The sequence below is a fragment of the Lepidochelys kempii genome, chromosome 2 (assembly GCF_965140265.1).
Source record: "Lepidochelys kempii isolate rLepKem1 chromosome 2, rLepKem1.hap2, whole genome shotgun sequence".
NCBI classification, from domain to species: domain Eukaryota; kingdom Metazoa; phylum Chordata; order Testudines; family Cheloniidae; genus Lepidochelys; species Lepidochelys kempii.
The window spans coordinates 43,110,289-43,138,239 of NC_133257.1; the positions used below are offsets into that span (position 1 = coordinate 43,110,289).

General features: G+C 40.0%; 1 protein-coding gene across 3 annotated transcripts; it reads right to left on the minus strand.

Annotated features, from left to right (window-relative positions):
* On the minus strand, positions 1-26,999 carry NDUFAF6 (NADH:ubiquinone oxidoreductase complex assembly factor 6). 3 transcript variants are annotated; one of them, XM_073330531.1, is made up of 9 exons: positions 26,798-26,999; positions 24,493-24,592; positions 20,581-20,703; positions 15,601-15,657; positions 13,749-13,851; positions 7,048-7,181; positions 5,153-5,254; positions 487-543; positions 1-131 (listed from the first exon to the last, which is right to left on the minus strand). In XM_073330531.1, exons 1-9 carry the CDS (start codon positions 26,974-26,976, stop codon positions 3-5), a joined length of 984 nt encoding a protein of 327 aa, XP_073186632.1. In that variant the 5' UTR covers positions 26,977-26,999; the 3' UTR covers positions 1-2. The 3 variants fall into 3 exon arrangements, with proteins under 3 accessions (XP_073186632.1, XP_073186634.1, XP_073186633.1); XM_073330533.1 differs by lacking the exon at positions 24,493-24,592 and having other exon boundaries at positions 26,798-26,971; XM_073330532.1 differs by lacking the exon at positions 26,798-26,999 and having other exon boundaries at positions 24,489-24,592.
* Positions 27,000-27,951: the final 952 nt, after the last annotated feature.

The following is a 27,951-nucleotide window of genomic DNA, read 5'->3' on the forward strand; positions in this document are numbered from 1 at the left end:
TTTTAATATTTTTTTTTCCAGGATCTAATATATAAATACAATGGTAGTAACGTGCTCTTCTGATGTAAGCTTGGATGGAATATGTCGAAATCTACTTTCTGTATTTTATATAAATAATCTTCTAAAGTAACCTAGAAGAGAAAAAAAGGGTTAGTATGTATAATGGACACAAACAGCAGCATATGCAATATTATTTTATAAATATCTAAACCATTTTTGACAGTCTATGAATACATGGAAACCATTTTGAGAAATTTTGCCCTTAAAAAATAGAAAAACAAAAACTATTGGGCAGTTAAACACCTGAACCTATATTTAGGCACCTAAATTGGTGGCATAATTTCAGATATATTAAGCACCCAGAATGCCCATTGAATAATAAAAAAAATACTACTAATTAACAATTAACTTGGTGCATTACCGTTCATAAACAAACGAAACACAAATTACTCCACCACTTAAAGAGTGCACTGTTATCACACTTACTGTATAGAGAAAGGCAGGAAATGCTTTGGCAGGAACATTTTTACTGAAGGACCTAGCCTGAAAAGAGAAGGAAAAAAAATATTGCGTAGAGAAGTTACCAGATCAAAGTGAACTTCAAATACGGAGTTTTAATGGCTCAAACTGGCCAAATTTATCATGAGCTTGAATCTTTCAGGTTTGAATATACTGCAATGAAGGTACAACTTTCATTAAATAAAAAATCAAGCACCATCCTTCAGCATATATAGAAGTAATTACAAAACCAAGTGTCTAATATTGTGAGATGCCCGTTACCATTCCTGTGCCTTTTCGCAGCCTTAAACTTAGGTATAATCAGAAAATTCACTAGGTAAACTGGTATATTTTTAATCCACAGATCTGCTCCCCATGTGTTCTGCTTGTTTAATATAAGAAATATGGTTTTACTACTTTTATTCCTGTTAGCAATGTACGACGGGGGCTGACTTCTGGTCTCCACATCATAAGAATTAATAACTTAGGGCAGGTCTACGCCAAAAACGTACGTTGACCTAGCTATGTCTCTCAGCGGTACAAAAAATTCACACCCCTGAGAGAGACAGAGCCAACCTACCCCTCAGTGTAGACACCACTAGGTCATCGGAAAAATTCTTCCATCAACCTAACTACCAGCTGTAACTACAGCAATGGAAAAACCACTTCCCTCACTGTATCAAGTATCTATACGGTGGCACCCCCACGGAACAGCTGCAGCACTGTAGCTATAGCATCTGTAGTGTAGACATAGCCTTAGGATCCGATTGCAGCATTGAAACCGCTAGCTCAGACCTCTCTGTCTGGGCAAAGCCCCACTGATATCTATGGGGCTCTGCATGGCTGTGGGGGTCTGAGACAACAGATCTGACTGCAGGACTGAGCATAAACTGCAGTTGCATTATTTTTAAATCAAGGTGTACAGCTCATTGAACCTAAAAGACAAAGAAAAAATTATCCTTTAATATTTCTTCATTTATAAATACAGGATCAATGTTTTTTCCAAAAGCATTTTTTCTGCTTTTTTAGCTTTAAAAATACCAAGAATATCAATTACTGAATTCCTTGTTTTTCTAAACAGCCCTTTGGAGAACTGGACAAACAGAATGGAATAGTAATAGGCTGAATCTTGAACTACAGCTTTAACAGCCCTCAACTGAAAGGAATAGCCCTTAAATATTCCAAAGAGCAGGATTTTTTATTTTAACCTTTGAGGTTTTAACCCTTAACTAAACCTACAATACGCTTTTGTTGGGTTATATTTACTGGTCACGATGCATGAGCTAGAAAAGGATCCAGCTTGACTTTCCCATGTCTTGCAAGGCTGACAGAAAAACCATCTTCTTGCTTGGTAAACTGAGAACATTTGATGTTGAGCAATTGAGAAGCATACAAAGAACCAACAGAAGCCATCTTTCCAGAGTTACATTTCAGAATAGAACTATATTTTTAAAAGGGGGAGAGAGAGGGGAAGAAGTGTCAGCAGGACTTAAGATTGTTAAAAAGGGACTGCCTTTGCAACAGGACTTTCACTTGTATTCAGTCCAGTTTTGATTGTTTTCATTGTATTTTAGTCACTAAGCTTTTAAAGAAAAGTCCTCTCTTCACTAGCTTATTTTGCCCTCTACTGGTTATAAATTTAACATTCCCTGAGTATCTGCAGTAACTGTCGTTGCATGAGCATATCACATCACTTAGGGCATGTCTACACTACAAAACTTGCCAGCACGGGTTACGTTGGCATAAAGCCGCCACAGTTGTTATATAGCTTGTGAACGTAATACCTGTCTCCTTGAGTTGGCGGTGTGTATACTCACAAGGAGTGTTTGTGTCGATGCACAGTGCAGTGCACTATGGGTAAGTATGCCAGGGTACAGCTTGCCCCCATCCAGCGCCAAAACTTCCCAAAAGACAGTGCAATGTACAGTGGGCCACAAACAAGTCATGCAGGGTGACTGGAACTGCAGGGTGCTTGTCACCATCTGCCATCTCTGACAGAACTACAGAGTTTGTGGTACTGTCAGAAGCATTGCATGCACAGGATGCATGATCCTCCAATATCTGCAGAGCCACAAGAAGAGCTGCGAGGAATATGACAATTTCCTGGTGGGCAGGTTGCTGTAGGACACAGTGAGAACCATTCAAGATTGTTGGTGGTGTTCATAGAGCAGCTGCAAACAGTGGAACACTGCTTCTGGGCCCGAGAAAGGTGCACTAGCTGGTGGGATTGCATCTTAATGCAGCTTGAGATGATGAGCTGAACTTTCAGACATGCAAGGCCACATTCTGGGATCAATGTGCCGAGCTTGCCCCCAGCCCTCCAGTGTAGGGACCCCAGAATGAGAGCTGCATCATGCTGATGATGCAAAGTGGGGGTCAACATGATTCTACATGGTAGAATTCTTGGGGTGAATTTTTTTTTTTTAAATTAGGAAATTATATTCAAAAAATCCTAAGAAGAATGTTAAGGTTGCAAAGTCAAGCACGCAAAAGTTAGGAAATGCCCACACAACCTTAATTTGCCCCCCTTGTGTGTTTGGATTATGATTAGTGTATAATTACATGATCACATACTGTTTTTTCTACAGAACCCCTTTTTTATTCAGCACCCATGATGCAGAAGTCGGAAGATGTGTAGTGAATGAGGCAGATGACTGCAGGAAGAGAAAGGATGGTCTCATGCTTAAGGAAGTAGAATGCCACTGTGAAAAACTGGATTATATCCCCGCCTCTGCTGCAGAGTTCCTAATCAATACTCGGCAAATCACTTAAACCAAATTTTTCACAGCTGGCCACTAACTGCATGTAACTGCACGTTCTTCATTTTCAGGGTGCCCAATGAAACCAAATCTGGGGCCAGATTTGCTGAAGTGCTGAGCACTCACAACTGGAACTGAAGTTGGTTTGAGATGTGCTTTGAACACTAAGTGCTATAAATACCAAACATCCTGAAAAATCAAGACCTAGGTGTTTCAAATTGGGCACCCAAAATTAATGGACACTTGACAATTTTGACTTTAATTTTTATGTGCCTCTGTTGCCCAGCTGTACAAAATAAATAAATAAATAAAAATAATCATCTCCTCACAGAGATGTTGTGATGCATTCAGATACTATAGTGGGAGCACCATAAAAATTCCCATTAGGGAGTTAATCATTTTGTAGTTCGTGCAGCATTTGTTAAATAAGGTCTGGTGACACACGCCAACTGTGAAGAATAAAAAGAAATATTGAAGACCCATTAATTAAATGAGGCAGGGATGCTGTGGGGAAAAAAAGGATGTCATCATGTATAATTATGTCATTAAAGAATATCACAATGCATAAGCACAAGGGGGATAAACTAAGGTTGCACAGGCAATCTAAATTCTGGCATTTAACTTTTGAAAGCTTGTCTTTGCACCTTAATGTTCTTTTAATGTAGTATGTACCAACATGCTTTTATAAGCATAGCCTGTATGTTTTATTTTCAATACTTATAGCAGAGAGGTAAGGAATAGGTCTCAGTGCGGCTTCTTAAGTTCGGATCCACTAATTGATCCATGTGAATAACAACCTTTGACAAAGCCGTTGCACAAATACTGAAGTTTGAAACAGTGATCCCAAACAGACTGGCTTGGGGCAAAAACAAAACCAGAGAAACATTGCTGGTGCAGCTCACTATGCATATAGTAGGCAGTTTTCAGGGAAAAAAGAGTTTGGCATGTAAAGGCAAAATCTGAATGCCTGGTAATTATTGCTCCTATGTCCAAAATACACAAAGTAACTCATGCACACAGTCAGTGGCTGTGACCCTGGAATCTGATCTGTGCAGGCACGCCCTTGCATATCCTACATCTCATAATGACATACAATAGAACCTCCAAGTTACGAACACCAGAGTTACAAACTGACCAGTCAACCACACACCTCATGTGGAACTGGAAGTACATAACCAGGTAGCAGGAGACACCAAAAAAAAATAAAAAATGCAAATACAGTACAGCACTGTGTTACACAAACTACTAAAAAAACAGAATGTTTAAAAAAAGATAAGATTTGACAAGGTAAGGAAACTCTTTCTGTGCTTGTTTCATTTAAATTAAGATGGTTAAAATCAGCATTTTTCTTCTGCATAGTAAAGTTTCAAAGCTGTATTAAGTTAATATTCAGTTGTAAATTTTTGAAAGAACAACCAAAACGTTTTGTTCAGGAGTTATGAACAACCTCCATTTCCGAGGTGTTCATAACTCTGAGGTTCTACTGTATGTGCAAAAGCTTTCAATCAGTAGTTATACATACATAGAGCTGTCACTAGAAATAGAAAAATTCATGCAAATGTGTTACAATAAAAAGAACCTCCATTCAAAAATTATTTTTATTGTTTTAGAATAAGTTTTTTGGTGTGTTTATTCTCCAATCAGTTTAACACTACAAGGCTATATTCCTCAAAGTAATTGCGATCTGCACCTTTCTGATCACTTTCAGCAAAGGCGCCCACAACTGAATAGAGGATGGGAGATTGAACTTCTACATGAAGGTAAAAGTGTTTTTAAAATATTTGATACAATAAATAAGGTGCCCAACTAGAAGCACCATCTAAGACCACATTCTGACAACAATTCTTAACATTAAAATTGATTATATGCTATTAACAAGAAAAGAGGACGCTTACATGTTCTAGATGAATGTGCGCCTGGCTGGCAATGTTGTAAATTACATCTCTCAGATTTTTCTCTTGATTGGCTCTTATGAAATCTTCTTGCGAAACTCCATGCTGAGAGGGAAGAGCAAAAAACAAAACACACGTTTCTGATTAACAAGAGAGTAGGAAAGCCAGAAGCCTGCCTGTCTGCCAGATTACAATAAAAATCTGAAAAACGTTTATGCATGTTTTTAAAGTAGTCAGTAGGAAGCAAAGCTCAGTGAAGGAAAAGACAGGAAAGAGTAATTAACTCAGTCTTTGCATAAACTGACTCTCTGAATACTTTGTAGTAAGTAGGGATAACTGAGCTAGAATTTAAATTCTGGTAATCTGAAATCAACTTCTTGCATGTCAAGCTAAAAAAAACACCACCACCACCACCTGAGGCTAAGCAGGGTAAAAGAAAAAGTTACGGATTAACCCGAAAAACAGCTGTTTGGTCCATGAAGAAAGGCATTGTCATAGGGCTGGTCTATACTACAAAATGGTACCATGTTTGAACATTTATTGAGAATTGAATTAGGTGACACAATGGTGACCATGATACTGGTTAATGCAGACTAAGACGAGTTTTGTTCAGTATCATGTCAGCTAACTTAAATTTATTCACAAGGCTGATTGAACATGGTAAAATTTTATAGTGAAGACAAAGCCACACAGAGGACACAGATTCAAGAGTAATCTGGTGACTCTGACTAGCTGCCAAGATACCTCTTGTCTCTGCAACACTCTCAGTCTACCTTTGCACCCATCTCCAACACCCACTGATGACTGAAAAGTTTCATAGTCACATGCGTGGCTGTGATGGCAAGGACAAGCACAATTCTGTGTGGGTGTGTGTTTGTGTACATAGGTATATGATATTAAGTTATATTGAAACAAAGGTAAGAAAGTTGGAAGGCCCTAACCAGCTGCCATCATGAGTTACTGTTTGGGATCGACATATCAGCCATTTTATGCTTCCGTGCCATTCACATAATACTGATCTAGCAGGAAAGCAAAGCCAAAGGTTACCAAATTTGGAGCTCTTCATTATTCTACACAAAACAACCCAAATTAATATCAAATCAAGGATATTAATTCACATTTAAATGATATTCATAAAAGATTAGTGCATGTGCCTTAAGCACTTCTACAATTAGATGGATTTATATAAGAGCAATGAGAATGAGGTCATAATTTGAAAATGCAAACTGAGAAATTATTAAATAAATATTCAATGCTATTGTCTATAGATTTAGCCACAGATTCATATGAACATTAATGGGATACTTGTGTTTTAATCCTTGTGTCATTGACAATTACCTGTTCCTGTAAAGGGCTGCTGAATTCCAGTGCCAGTTAGGTGTTCTCTCAAATTGTACAACTAGACCCTACATGCTACAGCAATGAGTGAGCAAATACTTGTAGTTACTATTGAGTTGCACAGAAAAAGCAAGAGTATGACCACAGCACAACAAAGAGAAGGCTAGGGAGCTCATTCTGAAACAAAGGGACCAACACTAGAAAATTTAGGGCTGGGAGGAAGGAACTGATTTCCATTCCATGTGTATTTCTGCACATGAAGAAAAATCCTAAAATACTACTGATTTAATAAAAAAAATTGCAGTGAGCTAGCACTAAAATAAATAAAAATCACTCTAATCATACCTCCCAAAGGAAGCAAAGCAACAAGACCAAGACAAGCCCTGTCACTGAAAGAACATGCTGGGGGTACTGCAAGCCACAGGAAGTGAACCTTCTACTAATAGCAACTAGGCTCTTTGACATTTACTTTCTGGACTAACAGAAAAGACTATATATCTAAAGCTGAGAGATGCAGTTAGAGATACTATATTGTTTGTTCCCAGTCTATACTTTCTTACCAACATACAAATGTCCATAGGAAGAAAGACCTTTTGTCTTTTACTATGATAAGGAGTTGCTCTTAAACAGGTGACAATGCCTTGTGCTTTCCCAATGTGACTGGCTGCATGGTCTGCATGGATATCCCGCACACCTGTATTTGCAGAAATAAAGGTTAAAAACCAAATAATCAACAACAGAATAGCCTGAGTGTTACAGCTGTTAAGAATATATTTGCCTCAAACAGCATATGTTCACAGATTGTCCTTGAGACCTAATCTCAGAGGTGAAAGCTAGTAAACTAGCTGACTGATTACTACATTCTGGAATGAGACTTCTCTTAGGGCTAGTCTACAATGCATTTTTTGCACTCATGTAGCTATACCAATGTAGCTAAACCAGTTCAAACTCCTATTACAAATGCACTGGTACAGTTTACCCTAGTACATCAGTGTAGTTACATCAGTGCAACCCCTTACCCCTAGTGAACAAGAGACCAGGAATAAAATTTCAGCAATAAATACTAAGCAAAGCCAAAGGAAATTCAGAATTTCTGTCCCAAAGGAAATTCTAACATTTCAACTTTTGATTTGTCCCAAATCTGGACAAAAATTGGGGCGGGGGGCAGGAGCAGAACAGACATTTCTAAAAAATGTGATTCAGAAATATTGAATTGTTTGATTTCAACATTTTCTACTAAAACAAAACATTTTGACATTCTGAAATTGAAATGGAGGGGGAAAAAGGGAAGCAATGTCAAGGCAGACCTCCAAAAGCGGGAGATGAAGGATGAGGCATCTCTAGAACAAACAAATTTCCAAAACACAAAATGGGGAACTACCCAGATATCTGTTAGAAAATCAATATGGCAAAACATAAAACATTCAGTAAATTCTTGGAATGTGTTGGGGGCACCTTCTTGTTTCAGGAAGTGGAAGTAACAACCTAGGGGGCACCCATTTTAGTTTTGATTCTGAGCAACAGGGAGGAATTGGTTGCAAATCTGCAGGTGGAAGGGAGGAGTTTGGATGAAAGAAAGCATGAAATGATAGCATTCATGATTTTGAGGAAAGGAAGGAGTGAGAGCAGCAGAACAACAACAACGGACTTCAAAAATGCAGATTTTAACAAACTTGGACACTAGTAAGTAAGATCCTCTGGGAAGAAAATCTAAGGAAAAAAGCAGTTCAGGACAGTGAGCAGTTTCTCAAACAGACAATATTAAAGGCACATCAGCAAACTATCCAGGAGTGAAGGAAAGATGAAAAAATAGTAAGAAGTCAATATAGTTCTTTAATAACTGAAAATCAAAGAGGAAGCCTATAAATGTGGATAGATTGCTAATGATGAGTATATAAAAAAAAAAATACCACAAGAACATAGGCGCAAAATCAGAAAAGCTAAGGCACAAAATGAGTTACACCTAGCAAGGAACATAAAAGGCAAGAAGAAGAGTTTCTATAAATACATTAGGAAAAAGAAAGACGGAGGAAAATGAAGGTCCTCTACCTAGCAGGAAGGAGAGCTAATAATGGATGACATCAAGCAGGCTAAGGTGTTTAATGCCGATTTGGTTTCAATATTCACTAAAAAAAATTAATTTTGACCAGATGCTTAACACAATTAACATTAACAACAAGGAGGATAGAACACAAGCTAGCATAGGGAAAAAAATGGGTTAAAGATAAGTTAGATGTAGTTAAGCTGGCAGGGTCTGATGAAATTCACCCGAGCGTAATGAAGGAAACTGTCTGAAACAATCTCAGAACCATTAGCAATTATTTTTAGGAACTCATGGAGGACAGGTAAGCTCCCAGAGTGAGGGAGAAGAGCAAATACAATACCTATATCTTTAAAAATAGGAACAAAGAGGACCTGGGGAATTATAGACTAGTCAGCCTCACTTGGATACCTTGAAAGATACTGGAACAAATTATTAAACAATCAATTTGTAAGCACCTAGAGGATAATAGTCAACATGGATTTTCAGAACAAATTATGCCAAATCAATGTCCTTCTTTGATAGGGTTACTGTCCTAATGGATTGCGGGGCAGGGGGAAGAGGATAACCAGTAGACAAGATATATCTTGATTTTTAATAAGGCTACTGACATGGTCTTATGTGACATTCTTGTAAGAAACAAGAGAAATGTGGTCTAGATGAAATTACTATAAGGTGGGTGCACAGTTAGTTGAAAAACTGTTCTAAGAGTAGTTATAAATAATTTGCTGTCAAATTGGGAGGATGTATCCAGTGGAGTCCTGCAGGAGTCTGTCCTGGGTCCAGTACTATTCAATATTTTCATTAATGACTTGGATAATGGTGTAGAGAGCATGCTTATAACATGTGCAGATGCCACTAAAATGGGAGACTGCAAACACTTTGGAGGACAGGATTGCTAGGCAGAGATGGGCTCCACCTCACGAAGAGAGGGAAGAGCATCTCCACAAGCAGGCTGTCTCACCTAGTGAGGAGGGCTTTAAACTACGTTCACCGTGGGAAGGAGACCAAAGCCCTGAGGTAAGTGGGGAAATGGGATACCAGGAGGAAGCATGAGCAGGAGAGCGCAAGAGGGGAGGACTCCTGCCTCATACTGAGAAAGCAGGACGATCAGTAAGTTATCTCAAGTGCCTATACACAAAATGCAAGAAGCCTGGGAAACACGCAGGGAGAACCGGAAGTCCTGGCACAGTCAAGGAATTATGATGTGATTGGAATAACAGAGACTTGGTGGGATAACTCACAGGACTGGAGTACTGGCATGGATAGATATAAACTGTTCAGGAAGGACAGGCAGGGCAGAAAAGGTAGGGGAGTTGCATTGTACGTAAGAGAGCAGTATGACTGCTCAGAGCTCCGGTATGAAACTGCAGAAAAACCTGAGAGTCTCTGGATTAAGTTTAGAAGTGTGAGAAACAAGGGTGATGTTGTGGTGGGAGTCTGCTAAAGACCACCAGACCAGGGGGATGAGGTGGACGAGGCTTTCTTCTGGCAACTAGCGGAAGCTACTAGATCACAGGCCCTGGTTCTAATGCTGGACTTCGATCACCCCGATATCTGGCTGTGTTTTAAAGAATCCTTATTGAGGTTGCAGGAACAAGCCATCCTGATGTGTTGAAAGAATAGTAAATATGGTAGATGACCAGCTTGGCTTAACAGTGAAATCCTTGCTGATCTTAAACACAAAAAAGAAGCTTACAAGAAGTGGAAGATTGGACAAATGACCAGGGAGGAGTATAAAAATATTGCTCAGGCATGCAGGAGTGAAATCAGGAAGGCCAAATCACACTTGGAGTTGCAGCTAGCAAGGGATGTTAAGAGTAACAAGAAGGGCTTCTTCAGGTATGTTAGCAACAAGAAGGTGATCAAGGAAAGTGTGGCCTCCTTTCTGAATGGGGGAGGCAACCTAGTGACAGAGGATGTGGAAAAAGCTAATGTACACAATGCTTTTTTTGCCTCTGTCTTCACAAACAAGGTCAGCTCCCAGATTACTGCACTGGGCAGCACAGTGTGGGGAGGAACTGACCAGCCCTCTGTGGAGAAAGAAGTGGTTCAAGACTATTTAGAAAAGCTGGACGAGCACAAGTCCATGGGGCCGGATGCGCTGCATCCAAGGGTGCTAAAGGAGTTGGCGGATGTGATTGCAGAGCCATTGGCCATTATCTTTGAAAACTCATGGCTATCGGGGGAGGTCCCGGATGACTGGAAAAAAGACTAGTGTGGTGCCCATCTTTAAAAAAGGGAAGGAGGAGGATCCGGGGATCCAGTCAGCCTCACCTCAGTCCCTGGAAAAATCATGGAGCCGGTCCTCAAGGAATCAATTCTGAAGCACTTAGAGGAGAGGAAAGTGATCAGGAATAGTCAGTAAATTTAAAAAAACTGGGTATGTTTAGTCTTGAGAAAAGAAAACTGGGAGATGGGTCCTGATAACAGTTTCAAATATGTTAAAAGCTATTAGAAAGAGAAGAGTGATCAATTGTTCTCCATGTCCACTGAAGGTAGGACAAGTAATGAGCTTAATCTGCAGCAAGGAAGATTTAGGTTGTAGCAGCCATTTGTCGAAGTGTGGTTTCTCAGAACGTTTATGCTTTACTGTTCAGGGAAGAGAAAGACCTTAGCTCACTTAGCAAACTTAATTTGGCATTTAATCTCTTCAAATATTTGTATATTTATATTCCCAAGCCCCTCACTGGATGCCTAGTCAAAATATCCTTTTATTTTGCTTTCCCCCATTCCCTTGATCAGATTGATGTTCTTTGCTACCATGTCACATTGCAAAATTATATCTAGTTCACGAATGTATCTTGTCTAATTTAGGTATGCCTGTATTTTATGAAGTCACAGCTTCTTCTCTTAGCACATTTTCAATATTATTCTTTAATATTTATATTATGGCCATCTCTACACATCTGGGCCTGGACTGTGGTACCATAGCTAAAACCTTAGCCATATCTCTTTGTGCTTTATTTATTTATTTAAGTCCATCTAAAACGTCAGAGCTGGGGAGGGAAAAAGTAAGCTCCGAGACAGGCATGGTAGGTACAAAATTCTCCAGAGTTGGTTCTATCAAATTAAAAGATGCAAGTCAGACCAAAGATTTTCCTCCAAAGCATGGAGGCAGATGATTACTATCAACATTAGAAGTACACCGTCTGACAGTCCAGGGCTCAAGAATCATGTGGTTAGTTCTCACCCTACTGCTTTCTCTTACACAAGGGCCCATTGTGTTAGGCAATATGCAGACAGAGTTAGATATTGTCCCTACACTCTTCACTCCTTTTCCCTTTCTAAATGAATACACCTACTAGTCAGTGACTGATAGCCTATTTTTTAGGGTTTGATTGTTCCCCCCCCACCCCACTTAGGATGCGATTATATTTTTAAGACAGATAGATATGGCTGTGACATTTGAAATAGGTTTAATTTTATATAGTGCTGTCAAGCGATTAAAAAAAATCAATCATGATTAATCGTGCAATTAATCGCACTGTTAAACAATAGAATCCCATTTATTTAAATATTTTTGGTTTTCTACATTTACAACACAGAATACAGTGTACAGTGCTCACTTTGTTTTTATTTTTGATTACAAGTATTTGCACTGTAAAAATACAAAAGAAATGGTATTTTTCAATTCACTGAATACAAGTACTGTAGTGCAATCTCTTTATCATGAAAGTTGAACTTACAAATGTACAATTATGTACAAAATAACTGCATTCAAAAACAAAACAATATAAAATTTTAGAGCCTGCAAGTCCACTCAGTCCTACTTCTTGTTCAGCCACTGGCTCAGACAAACAAGTTTGTTTACATTTTCAGGAGATAATGCTGCCTGCTTCTTGTTTACAATGTCACCTGAAAGTGGGAACAGGTGTTCATATGGCATGGTTGTAGCTGGCATTGCAAGGTATTTACGTGCCAGATGCGCTAAAGATTCATACGTCCCTTCATGCTTCAACCACCATTCCAGGGGACATGCTTCCATACTAATGACTGATTCCACTCGATAACAATCCAAAGCAGTGCGGACAGACGCATGCTCATTTTCATTATCTGAGTCAGATACCACCAGCAGAAGGCTGATTTTTTTTTTTGGTGGTTCAGGTTCTGTAGTTCCGCATTGAAGTGTTGCTCTTTTAAGACTTCTGGAAGCATGCTCCACACCTCGTCCCTCTCAGATTTTGGAAGGCACTTCAGATTCTTAAACCTTGGGTCGAGTGCTGTAGCTATTTTTAGAAATCTCACATTGGTACCCTCTTTGTGTTTTGTCAAATCTGCAGTTAAAGTGTTCTTAAAACGAATGACGTGCTGGGTCATCATCCGATATTGCTATAACATGAAATATATGGCAGAATGCGGGTAAAACAGAGCAGGGGACAGAAAATTCTCCCCCAGGAGTTCAGTGACAAATTTAATTAACACATTTTTAATGGGCATCATCAGCATGGAAGCATGTCCTCTGGAATGGTGGCTGAAGCATGAAGGAACATACGAATGTTTAGCATATCTGGCACATAAATACCATACAATGCCGGGTACGAAAGTGCCATGCGAACACCTGTTCTCACTTTCTGGTGACATTGTAAAGAAGAAGATGGCAGCATTATTTCCAGCAAATGTAAACAAACTTGTTTGTCTTAGTGATTGGCTGAACAAGAAGTAGGACTGAGTAGACTTGGAGGCTCTGAAGTTTTACATTGTTTTGTTTTTGAGTGCAGTTATGTAACAGCAACAAAAATCTACATTTATAAATTGCACTTTCGCAAAAGAGATATTGCACAACAGTACTTGTATGAGGTGAATTGAAAAATACTATTTCTTTTATCATTTTTATCATTTTTATAGTGCAAATATTTGTAATATAAATAATGTACACTTTGATTTCAATTACAACACAGAATATATATGAAAATATAGAAAAACATCCACCATATTTAATAAATTTCAATTGGTATTCTATTAACAGCACAATTAATCGCAATTGTGTGAGTTAATGGCGATTAATCGACAGCCCTAATTTTATAGATTTAAGTGCTGAAAATTGACCTATTCTTCTCCCATTAAAGTCAATGGAACCTTTACTACTGACTTTAATGGGTCCAGAATTAGCTCAACCATCAACACTTTTGAAAATCCTCCCCATTAATAAATATAGTAGCAGTTATAGCACTACTGATAAATTCTCCATAAAAACCCTAAATAAAGAAAACCACATACCTAGCATTTCCAAGGTGAGATACAAGAGAGCGCTATGAGTGTTGTCAGCATATGCTTCAAGTTCCTGGATGTTGCGATATGCTCTGTCATCCAAATTTTTCTCCTATAGTTTGAGCACAGAACATGAATATGTATGAGTCTGTATTGCAACATGAACATGTTTTTTTTGCACAAACTGATCATTATGAGCAGATCTACATAATCCTTCATTAGGGTATAGTGGACAAAAGTAACTTACATTAGGGGATAGGGAGGAATCACGTGTGTATATGAATATAACCATATACACATTAAGGAATACATTTTAAAATATCTCCAGCAATACAAAATATGTATGTGCAAGGGCAACGAGCTAAGGTTGCTGAAGGAACCACAACCATTGTATATTTAAATTCTCTCTTGCAATATTGCATTAACATTAAATCAATTGGTGCTTGTTTACACTACAAGTGCTTTACCAGTATAGCTATACTGACAGAGTCCCCTGCCATAGATACAGCAGTATACCAACAGGAGTTTTTTGCTGGCAATAACAGTACCATCACCCCAAATGAGATTAGCTACGCTAGAGAGACAAGGTGGGTGAGACAATATCTTTTACTGGACCAATTTCTGTTGCTGAAAGAGCCAAGCTTTCGAGCTTAGACAAGCTCTAATATCCTGAGACTGACAAAACTACGACAAAACTGAATATCAGCTATGCTGATGGAAGCACATTGTCAGCATATGTGCATCTATACTGGGATTTTTGCTGGCATAATTATGTCAGCTAGAAAGTGTGCGTTTTTTCACATCTGACCAACATAGCTATGCCAAACAAAACTTTGTAGTGCAAACCTGGCCTTGGAGTCTTCATGCCGTGCTACTGCGGACTCACACCCTTAGTTCTGATGAATGGTACTGTACAGTATGTTTACACTATTAACTGCCAAGTCTAGTCCATTACCAGTGAATGAGGCTTATATCTCAGTGAAAGAAAATTACACATATCAGAATATGTTCCTCAAGTGTGTGCTTTTTTAAAAGCACTTTTAAACTACTGAGTGTACTTTGCTGTCTCATGCAAATGCTATCAGAAATAGAACACTCACTCACTATGACAGGAAAGCTGGTCTTGTGGATAAAACATACAGGCTTGAGAGTGAAGAGACCCGGATGGTCTCTGTCATAGACTCCATGTGTGTGCTTGGGCGAGTCACTGGACTTCCAAGTCCTTTAGTTTCAGTGCAGAATGTGCATATTAATACTCATCTACCTCACACTGATGTGGTGAAGTTAAAGTAATTAATGTTTATAAAGTGCTCTGATAGGAAGTATGATCCAGGGGACTTGAGACCCAGATTCAATTGCCAGAGTCAATAGCCTGCTTCACCACAGGCTTCCCATGTGACCTTCAGTAAGTCCCTTAACTTCTCTGTGCCTCAGTTCCCCAGCTGTACAATGGGGATATTAGCATTTCCCTACCTCATAGAGGTGTTGCGAGGATAAATACATTAGAGACTGTGAGGTGTTCAACAACGAAGGTAATCAGGGCCACATAAGTACCTGTGATATATATAGATCTTGTAGGGAAGGCAATATAAAATGACGTTTGTTTGAGATTTTAAGCTCATAACTCATCTTGATATGAGGCAATACAGAAATATTTTAAAGTAATTTCTAAAAGCCAAACAAACATGGTCACAGAATGCTGTCAGGAGACTAAGATGATGTGAGTGGATAGGAACAGGATACCATGAAAACTATACAGAAATAGAAAAGATGAGCTCTTTTAAGTTTTGGTTAGGTACACATGATTCAAAAAGTCAAATATGAGAGGAAAAATTAAAATGCATACTAAAAAATTACTTACTCTTTCATCAATAATCTTCAGAAGCCACCTTTTAGTCAAGTTATGTCTCTTGACAGCCTGGAGATGAACAAAGAAAAGCCATATTACAGTTTAGAGAAAAGGGAAAATTTGGAAAATTATTGAAAGCAAGGTATGATAAAGGCTGTAATTTTTTAATGATCTTTTTGTTATTAAAAGTAAGATTTGACTTGCTCAGTATCATCTAAGTTAAATCAAAATGGAAATTTAAAGTGTGTAATAAAAAAATTAAGTGTAAAACTTTTCAACTGATCTCTCTTTACTACTGCTACAGAAAAAACAGAATCTTGTGGCTCAAGCCAACACGTAAGCAAAGGAGACATTTTAAAAAAATATATTTTCTTTAAAATGTAATTTAAGTCTACACATTCATTCTATTACTGGGTCATTCTATTACAATTTCCAACAAAATATTTGCAGATCACATTGTTCACTTCCCAAATTCAGCATTTTGTTTCCTAAGACGAGCAATGAAAGGACTTCCCTAATGGTTTTTCAGGAGAACAATAATTAGCATGAGTATATATGTTATGTCAACAGATATTGTTTATACAGAATATTCATATATTTATTTAATGTATAAACAGTATAATTATTCAATTTATTATAGAAAACTGATAATCCTCTACCATCTCCTGTTCAGCCACTCATCTCTGCCAAACTCTTGCCCTCCTTTCACAGCTCCTCCATTCTATACTGGTTTTTCCAAACTTATTATTTAAAATAATTCCCTCAATCACCTTCAATTTTGCAGCTAGTACGTACTGTTGTGTATGAGTCTGACATGATTAACTGTTTATGATAGAAGTTTTGGAGCAGTCTGTTCTCAGAATCAAGGCTTTCTACAGATCATTATCTGTCTCTTTAGATCTAATTTAAACCCCAAATAACTATTTTTGCAGATATTTTTAAAAAATGTTGCAAAGGTACATCTTTCTAATGATTTCAGTAGACTTTAGACTAGGCCTTAGATGCCCAATTGGTTTCCCAGTTTGTCAGCACTAACTGTCTGTAAGTGCATTGGCGGCAACAGTGCCAGAGTGGTAAAGAAGTAACAAGTTTTGTTAAGTTACAGATACTACGGGCCAAATTGTCAATAATCACTTGTAATTTTGGGTACGTAACTTCAGACATACAGGTCCTGATTGAAGTTCTGAACACTGACAACTCCCACAGAAACGTGTTTAGAATTAGGCTCACAGTGTCTCAATTGGCGTACAAGATGGAGTTAGAGGTCACTTTTGAAAAGGTAGCCTAAACTTAAGTTGTAATTTCATATACAATCTGATGAGTTTCTTGATAAAATACAAAACATTTTCAAGCATGGGTACTATGACAAAGTTCCTCCTCTGCCTTGGTGGGTCCTGCGCTTATTGGCAGATTTGTTCGCCTCAGAGGTTCACAGCAGCCCTCAGTTTGGCCACTTTCATGGCTCAAATCTGCCGTTCACTCAGTTAGCCTTATCACTGGCCAGCATGAGGAAAAGGAAGAAGAACAATCCCTGCAGTCTCTGCTGATCCACCTAGTGGATCAGGGAACAGGCCAGAGACCTTCCCGTCTGGTGGAACCCACAGTCCAGGTCAACTCCTCCGGTATCAAGTAGGGAGTTGGGGGGATGGAGGGAACCCGGGCCCGCCCTCTACTCTGGATTCCAGCCCAGGGCACTGTGGATTGCAGCTGTCTACAGTGGCTCCTGTAACAGCTGCGTGACAGCTACAACTCCCTAAGCTACTTCCCCACGGCCTCCTACCAACACCTTCTTTATTCTCATCACAGGACCTTCCTCCTGATGTCTAGTAATGCTTGTACTTCTCAGTCTTCCAGTAGTACGCCCTCTCGCTCTCAGCTTCTTGCGCCTCTTGCTCCCAGCTCCTCGCACACACGCCACAAACGGAAGTGAGCTCCTTTTTAAAACCCAGTTGCCCTGATTAGCCTGCCTGTCTTCATTGATTCTGGCAGCTTCTTGATTAGCTGCAGGTGTTCTAATCAGCCTGTCTGCCTTAATTGTTTCCAAAAAGATCCTGATTGTTCTAGAACCTTCCCTGTTACCTTCCAAAGGGGAAAGGGACCTACTTAACCTGGGGCTAATATATCTGCCTTCTATCACTCTCCTGAGCACACAAAATAGTGTTGTGATTCAGTGATGTAATTCGTATAAGGAACGGGCCCTGTGATATTGCCAGTTGAAGTCTCCAACTACAGATGTGGATATTTGTCTTCAATCAGCTGTCAGAATAAAGCATTTTCTAACTCAGGGGGGAAAAAAAAATCACTCTCCTGTAGCCATCTGGCCTGACCGTGTCACAGTGTCTAAAATTCAGTGCCTAAATCCATATTAAGGCTTTTAAAAATCAATGGTAGCTGCAAGTGTTCAGCACCTCTGAAAATCAGGCTAGTTTTATTTAGGTGCCTTCATATGAATTTGATCACCAAACTTTGGGAGCCAAATTTGAAAATGTTGGCCATATTCCATATAAAATATTTGGGAATATGTATTTAATATACACCAAACTGATAACTGATGTGTAAAACTGCAATTGTCCCCCATGCAAACCTAGTAATGAAAATATAGTATGCAATGTTTTTGATAGAAGAAACATTAACTAAAGAAGCTCTATGAATTTGGCTACGAGAGAGGTCTGCAGGTTATCCATGAATTTGGAATGCTTTTTCAAGGTTTTTTTTTGTTTTGTTTTTGTTTTGTTTTTTTTATACAGGATTTGTTTTTTATTTTAATAACAACCTGTCCTTTTTGGGGCAGCTCCTCTCTGCAAAGACTGAAATGATCATACAGGATCATTCCGGGTGTGTCCAGCGGCACTGGAAATAAAATCACAACTCTGGGAACCAATATGAGTGCACCATTATGAGGTAATCCAAGGAAATTGTTAGTTTGCCTCAGTGTTCTTTTTGCCCATCAAAGCTGATTGAACATCCAAGAAATGCTTTTAAGCTTTTTGAACTATTTCTCATTTGGCAATTGATTCTGTTTAAAGGGCCTGATAGAGAAACCAGGTGTGAGAGCAACCCTTGTTGCAGGAATGGATCTATTCCCCTCCCTCCACTACAAGGTTGGTTTGCTTCCTGGAAAGAGGGTATATGACCAGCCGGTCTAACTATCTCAAAATCTGACATTTGATACAGATCCTCATCCACATGATGTTTACTACAATTATCCTTTGGAAGAAACCACTATTATTCATCCAAGCAGGCCCCACTGAGGAAAGCTGGGAAGAACATGTTTAGACATACCACAAGCCAGTGTATGCTGAATCTATTAGATCCAGACAACCACACAGGAGGGGACCTTTGGAATGGAAAAAGAGTAACCAAGGACCAAATCCATTCCTGGAAGCACAGACATTGTGGAAGAACAAAGAGACCAGCTTGCTTGTGGGCAGTCTGGCATGTACTTGGGCAGAGAGAAAGTGAATAAAAAGCAAAAGGTGCAGAAATAAGGTTACCAATATCAAATTTTACCCTTTGCAGCAAAGACATCTAAGTCTGTTCTATTGGGGCTTTGAATCCAATAATCTATAACTAAGGTCCAGAATACTTGCCAGCTTCTCTTTTAATTATATTAGAGCTTTGTTGTGGCTAAAGAAATAAATAATTCTGAATTGGAGATATCTAGGAATAGTGTTGGATATCCTAGATGAGAATCAAGTAGATGCTGTTTATTTCCTGGCATTACCAGTGTTTTCTCTCTTTCTTCAACAGTTTCTTGTTTAAATCCAATTATAATTTGAACAGGATTGTTGATAGAAACAAGTACTGACTTGTGCTTGACATCAGACCTAAAGGAGGAAGAGCACACTCGGTGCGTCCATTAACACAACAGTGCCAACATCAGAAAAAGGGAATAGTAAAGGGCTGTGATCCCTGACCTCAGATAAACAACAGACAGTAGATGGAGAGCCATGATGCCCTCAAGTGAACTCTCTAATCATACAGGAATTGTAGTATAGTAACCCACCATTATAGGGGGTTTCCCTATTTTTTCTGCACTTTCAACACAGACAGAGGCACATGACTCCTTAGATGGAGAGTTTAAGATGTCAGTCTGTGGTCCTAAGGCAATGACCTATCCCAGCTGGAAATCATAACTGTAAAGCAACATATTGGGGTCTATTTATTCCCATTTTAAGTACAGGCAATCATCAGTCATCTGGTGCAGTGGGGGTCCTAACTAGAGTGAACAGGTTTGGTCAGCTGGTCATTTTGTCCCCAACCATGGCCAGTGGAGATGCTAAATTGTAGGCGTGCTTGAGTTTGTAAGTTCATGGAAGCTCCAGAACAACACAGAGGTGTCTTGAAGCAAATATTTCAAAAGTTGGCAGGTACGTAGAATCCCTGTAACTCAGCATCCAAATCAGGACTTGGATTTTGTGCAAGTTTAAAAAAAAAAAATGAAAGAAACTGTCAGCTATTCAGTTTTCTGGGGAGTCAGAGTGCAATGGAATATGAAATAGTGCGCATTATAGTTTTAACTGTGAAGGTGTGAGCCTCCTATAGTGTATCTTTCTTTGTATGGTCCGCTTTCTGGCTTTAGTCTCTGATCACACTAATTTCTGTCTTCTTTCAGTTCTTAAACCTTTGGAAAAGACTAGTAGAGGCTCAGGAAAGTTTACTTAAACACTTTAATTGGTACTGATTTAAAATGGTCACTCTAATGATTTTGTCCCTTCACCTGGTTAGAAGGCAAATTCTCTGATTAACATAGTTCTGACTAGTTGCTACATTTTTCTGGTAACTTCTCCCTAGATATCAGCATCATCACTGTCCATCTCTCCCTTTTTTGCTTCAGGCTGCTCTTAGTATAACACATACAACATATCATACATTATCTGTATAACACAAAATACAGTTAGTATGCAGTATAACACATGCAAAACAACAAAACATTTTCCACAGGTAAAATAATAATTATAAATAAATTTTAAGACAGGAAAGATATTTTACCTTCCACAGTTCTATAGCAACTGGCTGAAGTGGTGGGTTATCACAGTATATATCTTCCACAGCTTTCCTCCAAAACTCCATTCGCATCAAACCTATGGTCTTCTGTGTTATGGAGTCTTTAATCTGGAAAGAATATATTTAAGAGTGAAATTTACAGTCTAATGGAGGCATTTAGCTTAAGACACTTAAAGAGCATAACTAAGTATCATCTTTCCTGAATGATTTTTCTGATCACATGCCATCAGTATGCATCTTTCACAAGGAAGACCATGTCTACATGCCGGGCTAAACTGGCACTGCTGCGATCAATGCAGTGGGTGTTGATTTAGCGGGTCTGGTGAAGACATGCTAAATTGATGGCAGAGTGCTCTCCTATCAAGTCTCTACTCCACCTCCCTGAGAGGTGGAAGCTATGTCCATGGGAGAGCATCTCCTGTCGACATAGCTCAGGGCAGACACTGCTATAAGTCGACCACAGTTATGTCGACTTAAGTTACATAACTGAAGTAGTGTAACTTAGATCAACTTACAGTGTAATGTAGACCAGCTTGGTCATTAGAGGACTCAGGAGACACATCTAGGAAGTGGGAGACCCACGATCTAGTCCCTCTAATCCATTGACTTTATTTAGCCAGAGTGCAACAACTTCAACATGAAAGACTGAAGGAGCCCCACATCAGAATATCCCATAACCCAATGGTTAGAGCACTCACTTAAGAGGGGTCACATAAATGTTCAAATCCTTTCTTCCCCTCAGGTAGAGGAGGGACTTGAACCAGGGGTCTCCAATATCCCAGGTGAATACCTTGACCACTGGGCTAAAAGTTGAGAGAAGTTCTCTTCCTCCTCTGTGGCTTTTTGCTAACGGTGTAGGCACCTACTGCAAATAGAGTGTTTGCAGCTGAGAATCCCAAGACGACATGGGCGCCTCCCTGCAGCCCAGACTTAGGTGCCTCTCTCCAAGACAAGGACAAAGTGTAGCACACACCCCTCTCATTGGATGACTAGCTCCCTGCCCAGCATGATGGCTTTTGTTAATCACAGTTGAAGATGTCTCTCCCCATTCATCGTATAGGAGCTTAGGGACTTAACTCAGGGCAGGTCAACACTACAAATTTACAGTAGCTACGCATAGTAGCTGTGCCACTGTAGAGCTTCTGGTGAAGATGCTCTAAGACAATGGGAGAGATCTCTCCCGTTGGCTTTATATCTCTCCTACCACAAAAGGTGGTAGCTATGTCATTGGGAGAACCTCTCCCGCCAACATAGCACTGTCTGCACTGGTACTTACATCGGTATAACTACGTTACTCAGGGGTGTGGATTATTCACACCCCTGAGCGAAGTAGCTACACCAAAGTAATTATGTAGGGTAAACTAGGGGTCAGGCTTTGTGAATCACAGGGATTTTCTAGGTGCCTAAAAGTTAGATGTTGTGAGGCTGAGTGTCACAACTTCTAATTTCTTAGGCCACAGTCACTGCCCAAAGAGATTACAATCCTAAACAGTGAGCAACATACAAAAGGAGAAGGAGAAAATAAAATACATACAATTTTTATACATACTGTATATACATGTGCTTTTTTTTTTTTTTAAAAAAACATGACTTCAAAAGGAAGGCACGAAAGACACTGAGGGCTTGCAGGAGTGAGTCAAATTGTTACTACTATCAGGATTTCTACAGCTGCAAGAGAACAAGTCAGATAGTGACATATCTATCATCAAGAAAACTGCCAGCAGAGCTTGGATTCCAGTGTTCAATTGTTTGTGATGATGTACAAAGCAGAATGTTAAATTATTTGCAGTTTGGATACCTTAGCATCTTGCAGGTTTGGGCACTAAGTGCCTTCCCAGTGATGCTGAGTTTTCAGCTCCCCAATGCAACCTACAGGCTCAGCATCTCACAGGGACAAGTCCCTAATAATTAACAGCTTGATTTTCAAAGGTACTAAGCACCTTCAGCTTACCTGTGAAACAACAGGAGCTGTGGGCATTCAGCTTCTCTCAAAAATATGGCCATATATATCCCAAATGAACTTACGCATGTTAGGTGAAATCCTAGCCCCACTGAAATCAATGGCAAAACTCAGGGAGGGGGAAATATTTGGGGCAGGATGTCACTCCGTGAACACAGCATACTAAATGAACAATTTTATTCTTTAAACATTTTGCCAAGTTATTCAGGTATTTTATAAAAACATTTCTAACAGTAAACTTAAAGTTTTAACTTGCTCTCCTTCAGTTCATCTAGATATGCAACAATTACGGTTTTTCATTGATCATGCCTGTGTAAAAATCAGCTTCTCTCCAGTGGTAAAATTTTCCAATAATAAGCCGATGGCTATTTTATTTATGACTATAGACAAGCTGTTCACAGGAAGAGCCAACACCTCTGACAGAAACAAAAATGTGTCTAATATTCCACAGTGAAGATCAAACACTTTGCCCAAATCTTCCTATAAATGATAAAAGATTGCTTTGTTGTACATTTCACCTTAGTCACTTGCTTTACCTATCACAAAAATCACATCTACCTCCTTCAGTTCAACTAGATTAGTAAGCAATTTTTAAAATACTGCTACTAGATAATATTTTATATGTATCACTTGGCAATTAAAATACTAAACTTCAGCAAGCTATTGCATACTAATATAATTCTTGTTTTTGTGATTAGTATTTGTTTTACTGCTCGAGATTTTCTTGTGCTTTTTAATCACAGAGATAAAATATATTTTTACAGATTCAGCATCGCACTAATGAAACCCAAAGACAAGCAGCTATTTCAAATATTCTTCTGAAGACACATGTATTATGAGACTGGGCTGAACCACAAAATCCAGATCAGAATCTGGATTTCAAAACACACAAAGTTCAGTTCCTGGACCAGTTTCACCTCAGAGGAAACCACCCCAGGGAATCACAGGTAGTGTTCCCACTGCTAGGGAGGGCAGCTTTAAATTATCCAAGAGTCCTGACAACAGAGGCTGAACAGGATTATGTTTAATCAGCACATCCTCTGGGCTGTTCTAGCTAGGCCTTTCTTGCAAGCATCAACTTCTGTGGTTGCACTGGCAGTTTGAGGGTCACTGTGGTGTGGCAGATCTCCACCCCAATCAGGAAGGAGTTAAAGAGCTCCTCCGGGCAAAATCAGCCTTAACACAGCAGCACATCTGTGAGGCTTGTCACGCCTGCAGATAAGTAGATCCTTAAAAGGGAGGATGATATTTGCTCAGTGTAAGGTAGTACTCCGAAGGAGCTCCCTGGCACCTTGCAATAGGGGTTGCTGACCAGGAAATGGCTTGAAAGCCTTGGCTGCCCAAGCCCTCTTAGGAAAGAGAAGGGCAGGTACTTTTCTCTTTTATTTTTCTCATTGGCTTCCTGAATGCCTAGGGCTCTGCTTTTTTGAGGGCTGTGGTAGCATACTGACTTTTTGTTTGGACTACTTTAACTTTCCAACCAGGGGGCAGATGCTCTGAACAGCAGAGCTGGAGGGCTGTGCACCAGAGACAGGAGTACTGTCCACCCTCTGCTCAAGGGGCCATTAGAGAGGTATAGCCTACTACAGCTATCTAGCAGAGGGAAGATGTAACCACTTTTTTAAATCTGCAACCTTCCCTCCTGAAAGTCTGCCAAGTCTCTGCCAGCATAGACCTAGAAATGAATCTCCCCCAAGGTTTTTGGTTTGATCCTTTTCAGATAGGAGTCAGCTGCACAGTTCAGATCCAAGTTTAGATTCCAAGCCCCCTCAGTTTCTACAGGTGTTTAGATCTGGGGTTTTGTGGTGGACCATCTGTTTATCACCCTTTGAAACAAAAACTTTCATCTCAGCATACAACACTTCTTTACAGTTCAACCTAGAGTCTTGAAATGATAGTTATAGTTCAGTACTTCACAAATCTATTTTAATACCTGCCTGGGCCAGTTCAACATTGAAGGCTCTCAGTGCAAAAGCAGAGGTGCGGGATTCTGCAGGCAACAATAGAGAACACAGAAACCCTTCATAGTCACGTTTCCTATATATGACAAACAAAAAGATTATAAATTTTATTTATAACTATATGTAAATTAACCATTCTACTAGTCAGCACTGAACTTACTTCTAATAGGAGTGAATTGCGAGCTCAACTAGTAACTGTGACCAAAACAAAAATAGATGCTTTTATTTTAAACAGTTAAAAGAACAGATTTCATTCATTCCCCCTGGGAAGTAATCTGAACACCCTGTGCACCAGCAGGAGCAGCTACACCTTTGAGAATCAGGCTTTAAGAGATTTGCCCAAAGTCACAAAGCAAGTCTGTGGCAAAACTGCAATTACAGTCCAGATCTCCTGACTTCCAATCTTGTGTTCTAATGAAACCACACTTACAGAGACTGGACTCTTTGGAGCTTGGCAGAGGACAGTTTGTTTGACCAGTGGAGTTTCTGGGTATATCTACTCCTAGAACTGGAGGTGTGATTCCCAGCTTGAGAAGACATACCCACATTAGCTCTGATGAAACTAACAGCTAAACATATAATATAGCTGCAGTAATGAGAGCCAGTGGAGGGGCTAGCCACCCCAAGTAAATGCCTAGGGTCTTGGATGGGCATGTACTTGGGGCACCTAGCTTCTCCCGCCACTTGTGCTTCCATGTGTACACTCTATTTTTAGCATGTAGGTTCACTGAGCACTAATGCAAGTATGTCTCTTTGAACTGGGAATCAAACTCCCAGCTCGAAGTGTAGATATGTCCTTTTGTTTATTTGCAATTCCAATCACAGCATACAGTTTACAACTGTGGCATACTGACTATAGGTATCTAAACTGATGTACACTCCTTTGGCCACTTGGGAGTGCCATTAAATTAAAAACAACTGCAGCACACAAAACCATACCATAAAATGCAGAGTTCTACTCAACTATTCTTATTACAAGCGGAATTCAAAACTGTCTATATAGTTAAGGTGCCTGTATTTTCATCCCTTGCATTCATAGGGTGAAGCTTTGCATTCAAGTTTCAGCCCCTAACTTCAAGAGGCAGACATCTGGGCACACATTTACTCATTTTCATGAGAACTGTTGATCCCGTCCCACCCCATTTTAGTTACATTTGTTTCATAGATGAGGTAAAAATAAGTGGGCAAGTTTTAACTATTTAATTATTAGTGTCAAGGCAAAAAGAAAACTAGATTTGCAGACAAGCACTTTGTGGACATAAAAACAGTAACTGGAAATCTACTGTGAATTTTCAGAACAAATCCCTGAAAGTACTTTGGGTGACCTTGGGCAGCTACTTTCTAAACCTGTTCTGGAGCCTGATCCAAAGCCCACTGAAGTCAATGGAAAGACACTTACCAATTTTAGTAGGCTTAGGATAAGATCCTTAAAGGGCACTTTCATAGCTAATTACAGACCCATCAAATGTTCCTTTGAAACTGTCTTAACTGAGGAATACCATCAATTTGAAATCTAGTCATTCTTTAAAGATGAGTTACAGAAGTATCCAGTACTACACCTGCCCCTGCCAATATTTGTAGTTGTACAATGACATTTCCCTATTTTGGAAGTTATTCTCTTCCCTGTTGGTAGGTGAAAACCCCCACTCAAACAACAGAGGAAACTGACCAAGTACATGGGGGGAAAAACAATGAAACTAACTATACAAAGTCCCCTGTCCTTCCCACCAACCCACCTTTAGAGAAAAACCTTTTCCTCCCTATAATAAATTTCAGCTATAGTAAGCTTAAATGTAGCTTGTAACAACAAGGAAGCAAAGAATGTTCAGACAGGAGTGCTGATGGTCTGTCCCTTTAAACATCTCACTATAGGCATGAACATTTTTAATGAATTTCAATTAAACTGATTAGTCTTCGTTTTAAAGCTCTCAGTACTTTAAATCCAATTCTATCTCCACTCTCCTCATCCACGAGGGTAAGGCTCCCCGCAGGGGGATAAATTTTAAGACTTACATTGCTTGTGTTACTTCACCTCCCCCAAAATGAGGATTAATTTTAAAGGCGACTTACAACAACAACTACTAAATAAATTAGGGCCATGCCTTTTATTGTTTTTTTAGTATGTTACAGCCCCCTCCCGCACGGGGCTGGGGCTCGCTGGGGGGACGGGGGATACAGCGCCCCCACCGGGCTGGGGGTCGGGCTCGGGGTTACAGGCCTCCCTCCCCCAAGGGGCTGGGGCGGCGGCTACATCCCTGCGCCCGTCCCGCACCAGACTCACCGCAGCAGCTCGGCGCAGTACTGCACCTCTCCCCCGGGGCCGGGCCGGCTGGAGGCCGGCGCCGCGCTCCCTCCCCAGACCGCCGGCCGCACGAGCCGCCCGCGGGCGCTCGGCCCCAGCAGCTGCCGGGAATAGGGCCCGTAGCGCATCCCGCAGCTCAGTGCCATAGCGGCCGCCATGCTGCCTGGTGCACCGCCCCTCCTGTCAATCACCTTCTGCCTGCAGTGCTGGTCCGTGCCTAGGCCTCCGCCCGGTCTCCACAACCGGTAATGCAACACGCTGCTTCGGGTGTGATTTGCTACCGGTAGCAGTTACTGATACAGTGGTGTTCTTATTTGCTGGTTTGTCCTAATTTGCTACCCTCTCACCTCTCTCGTCCTCTGGTCCAGAGATAGACTGTGAGCGATGGGGGTACATCTGCCTACTTTGCCCACCATTGGCTACACTAACTTTCTTTTATATGCAGCCAAGAGAGTCTAAAGAAAAAAACTTGACAGTGGTGTGGGATGGAATCATAAAGTCTCCAGCTTCCAAACAACCCTCTCTCCTGTATATATGTATCAATTACCTCTTAACAGAGTGAGGTCATTTAAACATCATGTATTATGCAGCTTACACATATTTTCGATGAGTATTTGTTATTAAAATATAAACTAAATAGTACAATGATATGCATCTGCACAATGATAACAAAGGTAAATGATGACGTGCTAAGAGTAATGAAAATAACATTTTAAAAAGTAATCAATTAAAAGGAGCAAAAGTATATTTAAAATAGATTACAAGGAAGGAAGCCGCAATTCAGGGAATCCCAGCAGCAGATAAGACAAATTTGTAAACTGCTATGAGACTTTATGCAGCCATATAAACTGATGAGCGATACTTTGTTTCTGAGAGGATATATGAAATAAAAAAAACCCTCTGCCCCCACTTTTCCTCACCATATTTTTGCAAACACTGGTGTTTCAGTCCACAGGGGTATAACTGTTACCCTGTGCAGTGTTTTGCCCTCTGACCCCTGAGTTTAACTCCAGCTCCCTGATTTCGCCTCTCCTCAGCCCCTATGCTAACCCTGCCTCCAGCTGCTTGAACCCTGCACCCAGTCAATTTCCATCCCCTGCTCAGTCCCTGGCCACCACCCCCCTCAAATTTGC